This window comes from Notamacropus eugenii, chromosome 1 (genome assembly GCF_028372415.1).
Source record: "Notamacropus eugenii isolate mMacEug1 chromosome 1, mMacEug1.pri_v2, whole genome shotgun sequence".
Classification (NCBI taxonomy): domain Eukaryota; kingdom Metazoa; phylum Chordata; class Mammalia; order Diprotodontia; family Macropodidae; genus Notamacropus; species Notamacropus eugenii.
In genome coordinates, this window is record NC_092872.1 from 718813538 (window position 1) to 718818037 (window position 4500).

Consider the following 4500-nt stretch of genomic DNA (forward strand, 5'->3'; position numbering starts at 1 on the left):
CACATTGTCTCTTGACCCAGAGGCCTCTAATCTCTCCTGGGGAAATAAAGAGGACAACCCCATTTACAGTCACTTGCCACAGCCAAGATCATGGCCATTCGAGAGGAGGTCCATTTAAGGTGGCAATAAAAAAAGAGGCCACATGAGGTCACCCCTTGAAGGAAATACACTTCAAGAAAATACACCCTCCATGTGCATATCACCACACCTGGGGTCCTTGAGTTGGGGCTGGACTAGCCCTGTTTTGCATGGTGATCCCTAAGAGACCTTTCAAAAACCCAGCCTGAGACTCAAATATATCCCACCTTTCACAAGGAACTCAGAGCTCTCTGTCTCCAGCTCTGCAAGGGTCACAATGCTCTCCCCTTCCTTGCTCCTCTGCCTCCTACTCCTCTGGCCTCAAGGTAAGACTCCCAGCCATAGATTGGCAACACTTTAGAGAAATAATGAGTTTTCTAGTGGGAATCTCTTACAAAGACTGAGGGTAAGGGAACAGCATTCTTAACTGAAATCTCTTTCTTCTTTTCCTGTCCAGAATATCAGGCAGCCATTGTGCTGACTCAGACCCCAGCCTCCCTCTCTGTGGCTCCAGGAGACAGAGTCAGCATCAACTGCAAGGCCAGTTCCAGCATTAGCAACTACATGTACTGGTTCCAGCAGAAACCAGGACAATCTCCAAAGCTCCTGATCTCTGCTGCTTCCTCTCGGCCATCTGGGGTCCCTGCCAGGTTTAGTGGCAGTGGCTCTGGGACAGATTTCACCTTCACCATCAGTGCTGTGGAGGCTGAGGATGTGGCAGATTATTACTGTCTTCAGTGGTATAATGCTCCATTCCCACAGTGTTTCAGCCCTGTACAAAAACCTCCCCAGGCTCTTCAGCTCTCCAGCATAGAGGAGCAGTTGCTGCCCCAGAGTCACAGGCTCAGGGCAACCACTGCCCTCAGGGGAGAACTGAGACTGATTCAGCTCTGCTGCAGGAGCCACTTGTCCCAGAGGCTCTCCTTGAGGTAGAAAGATTCAGACAAGAAAGAAGAGGAAGAGAAAAATATCATGTGTCTGGTAAGCTCCAGCCAAGCACCACCAACCTTCACATGGGGCTGTTTCCAGAAGCTGGTCCCATTCTTTACTCTGCCCTGTGCTCTCCAACACAATTCTTTTCCCCTCAGATGGTGTTTCAGAGGAAACTGTAAACAATTTAGGGGAATGTGCCTAGACTCTCAGCTCTGACTCTTCTTCATCAGCCCTAAAAAGACAGCCAGGACAGACAAGGTCGATGGAACAAGGAAGCTCTTGAGGCAACTCAGTCTATAGCAAGGATCTAGTCTACCTTCTCACAATGGAAATTTCACTTTCAGGCAACATTAGATGCCCTACCCTTGTCACCCTTGGTAGTCACTTGATCATCTTCCCTGAGACTGCACCATCAGCATTGGGATGACCATCCGTAGTTTCCATAAGGCTTCTAAGGAAAATGGGAGTGAAAAAAACAATAAGGGAGGAGGGTAGAGGGAAACCATCCAAAGTACATGATTATTTCACTGTATATTTGTATTAAATAGCAGGTTGGGCATGATAGATTAGCAGCTTCATGTGCCATCGTGTTATTGTACAATGTTATAGAAATGCTTATTTTATTCCATAAATATGTACTAATAAAGTAAAAAAGAGGATAAGGAAAATTAACAAAATAGTCAAGACAAATACGGCAGAATAAAGTCAGGTTCTCACTTGAGTTCTCCCCCAAACTTCTTTAAATGCCTTTTTTAAATGACTAAACAAATTCTAGAGTAGCAATACTCACAAGAAATGGAGTGAAATAAGTTTCCAACACGAGATAGGTTTGAAGGCCAAAAGGAGAGGTCTATTGCACTAGATGAGAAAGGAGCACAGCCCAGAGCAGGCCTCACCAGCACAGACTGGGCCCCAGCAAAACTAAGGCAAGCCCTGGGGGGACTGAATCACTAATAGTAATAATAATATCCAGAGCTCTTAATTCCCAGACACCAAAGACAACTTAGAAGAAGAGAAAGAAAGATCAGTGACCAAAATGGATGAGAGTGGAGTGCATACCAGCACTGCCCTGGTCACAGTCAATCAGGGGCAGGCCCCAAGACTGACTCATCAATTGTGGCAGCAGAAGCAGTTGCGTTTTGAGTTCTCTGGCCACAAATGATCAAATAATTGGTCAGAAGGAGATTACATGGTTCTCCTTGCTATCACTGTGGCAGGACTCTGTTGCTTTGTCCATTCTCAGATCCAGGTTGGGGAAGGAGTACCAGGGCAAGGGGGAGCACTAGCAGAGAAGAGTTGGTAGCCACAATGGAGGGAGGACCTTCCTCACAATTGCAGCACAGAAAAGAGCACTTGTGGGTCACTCATAGACCAGAGCATAGGTCAAAAGAGTACTAAATATCTTGGAAGAACTAAAAGCTTGTAAGTCCTGTGAAGTATCTCTGAAAAAAGCTTCATGGAAACCCTGAAGCTTCGGTTAGTATGCTCCCCACTGGAAGCAGAGCCCTACATTAACAAAGAGGTAAAAGAGAAATAATAGTGTAGGAAAATTACCAAACAATGGAAAAACACTTTGAGTACAGAAAATTTCTCTGGTAACATGGAAGATCAAAACACTGAAGCATTCTTCTCCTCATTGACTTGTTGGCCTCTTTTGCCATTAGAGTTAGTCTATTTTGAAGGTGTTAATTTCTTCAGCATTTTTTTGGATATCCTTTAGTAAGCTCTTGAATTGCTTTTCATGACTTTCTTGCATCACTTTCATTTCTCTTTCCAATTTTTCCTCCACTTCTCTTACTTGATTTTCAAATCTCTTTTTGAGCTCTTCCATGGCCTGTGACCATTGTATATTTATTTTGAAGGTTTTAGGTGCAGAAGGTTTGAATTTTAGTTCTTCCTCTGATGGTATGCATTGTTCTTCCTCATCTGAAATGATGGAAGAAAATACCTGCTCATCAAGAAATAACCTTCTTTTGCCTTCTTTTCCTTTTTGTGGGCATTTTCTTGACTTTTGAGTTCTTTGTCAAGGGGAGGGTATAATATGAGGATCTGTAAGTTCTCAGTTCCTCCATGGTGGTACAATCAAGAGTGAGGAGTTTATTCCTCTCCTGGCCTGCACTCTGGTCTGTGAGCAGGATTCCTTCCCCAGAGCCTCCACCAGCTCCACCAAGGCAGCACTCTTCCTCACCCCAGGGCAGCCAGTCAGGGCTAAGATCCAGATCAGCTGCTCAATTCCCAAGGGGATTTGGCCCAAGGCTCCAAGAATTGAAGCTGCTGCTGCCTGAGGCTTGGGGTACACTGCTGTGTTCCCTTCACCTCCAAGTGAAAGAGGTTTCTCCCTTACCTTTGAAGCTGTCTTTGCTGTTTGGGAGCTGAGGAATATGAGACTCGCAGCTGCTGTCCATGACACATTTAAACCACCTCCAGTACTGTGCTTGCCACTTGGTAGTCCAGGCTAGGTTGTGCTGCATAGCCCTGAGCACCCAGTGTCACAGACCTTTCCTGTCAGGCTTCCAGGGTGCCTTGGGCTGGAAATCTCTTTCACTCTGTCATTTTGTGGAATCTGCTGCTCTAGAATTTGTTTGGAGTTATTATTTACAGGTGTTTTATAGTCTGTGGGAGGAGAGCTTTGGGAGGTGCATACTTTTGGCAGCTCAGAGAACTCTTAAAGCTTCTCACAGACTTCAGGAAGTCTTAAGTGGGATTGGTGACAATTTCAAACCTTGTTCTCCCACATACACACATTCCCATCTCCAACCTCCATGCCTTGGTACTGGATAATCCCCATGCATTCCCTCCCCTCTACCTTTCAGCACCCTCAAGTTCTTTTAAATCTTGGCTCAAGTACTATCTTCTACTAGAAAAGATGACATCACCTTCCTCTTGAAAATTACCTTATATTTCTTCTGCAAATAGAATATGTTGATCACTCAGATGCAATGTGTCCATACTGTCTAGCACAGAGAAATCAATTCATCAATTGCTTGTTGAGTGATTACTGACTGAAAAGGGATCCTTAACAAGGGCATGTCAGGATCTAAAAGGAACCAATGGCATAAGCTGAGAAATAAAGTGTCTTTAATAGAGATGCCAGGGGAGAAAATCTGCCACTCTGGGGTGCTCCCATGACTGCAGACAACAATGGATTTTTCAGACTAGAGATCTATGTAAAAGTTTTTATACCTTTATGAAGAAAGGGAAAAAAGATAACAAGGCCTGGTCATGAGATGCCAGCTGCCCTTAGGGTATATAAGCAAAGAAAATCATTTCCTCCTGCCTGTTTTCTCCCTCATGCCATTGATCCTAACAGAAGGGTAAGAACATCAGGGGCCTACCTGGCTCAAGCTATTTGTGTCTACAAGGAAAGATTCCAAGGTACAGGCTTGTTGCTATTTATCGTTCATTCTTCAAGATGGAAGAGCACCAATGACATCAAGTGGGGACTGTATTAACTTCAAAGTGAGTTGGGTTTAGGGGAGGCAGACCTGT

At 44.7% G+C, this 4500-nt stretch overlaps 1 gene segment (V, D, J or C); it reads left to right on the forward strand.

The window, feature by feature from the left end:
• The first annotated feature begins 202 nt into the window (after positions 1-202).
• Positions 203-1702, forward strand: LOC140521595 (probable non-functional immunoglobulin kappa variable 6D-41). The segment is given in 2 exon segments: positions 203-404; positions 536-1702. Coding segments are annotated over 2 exon segments (525 nt in total).
• Positions 1703-4500: the final 2798 nt, after the last annotated feature.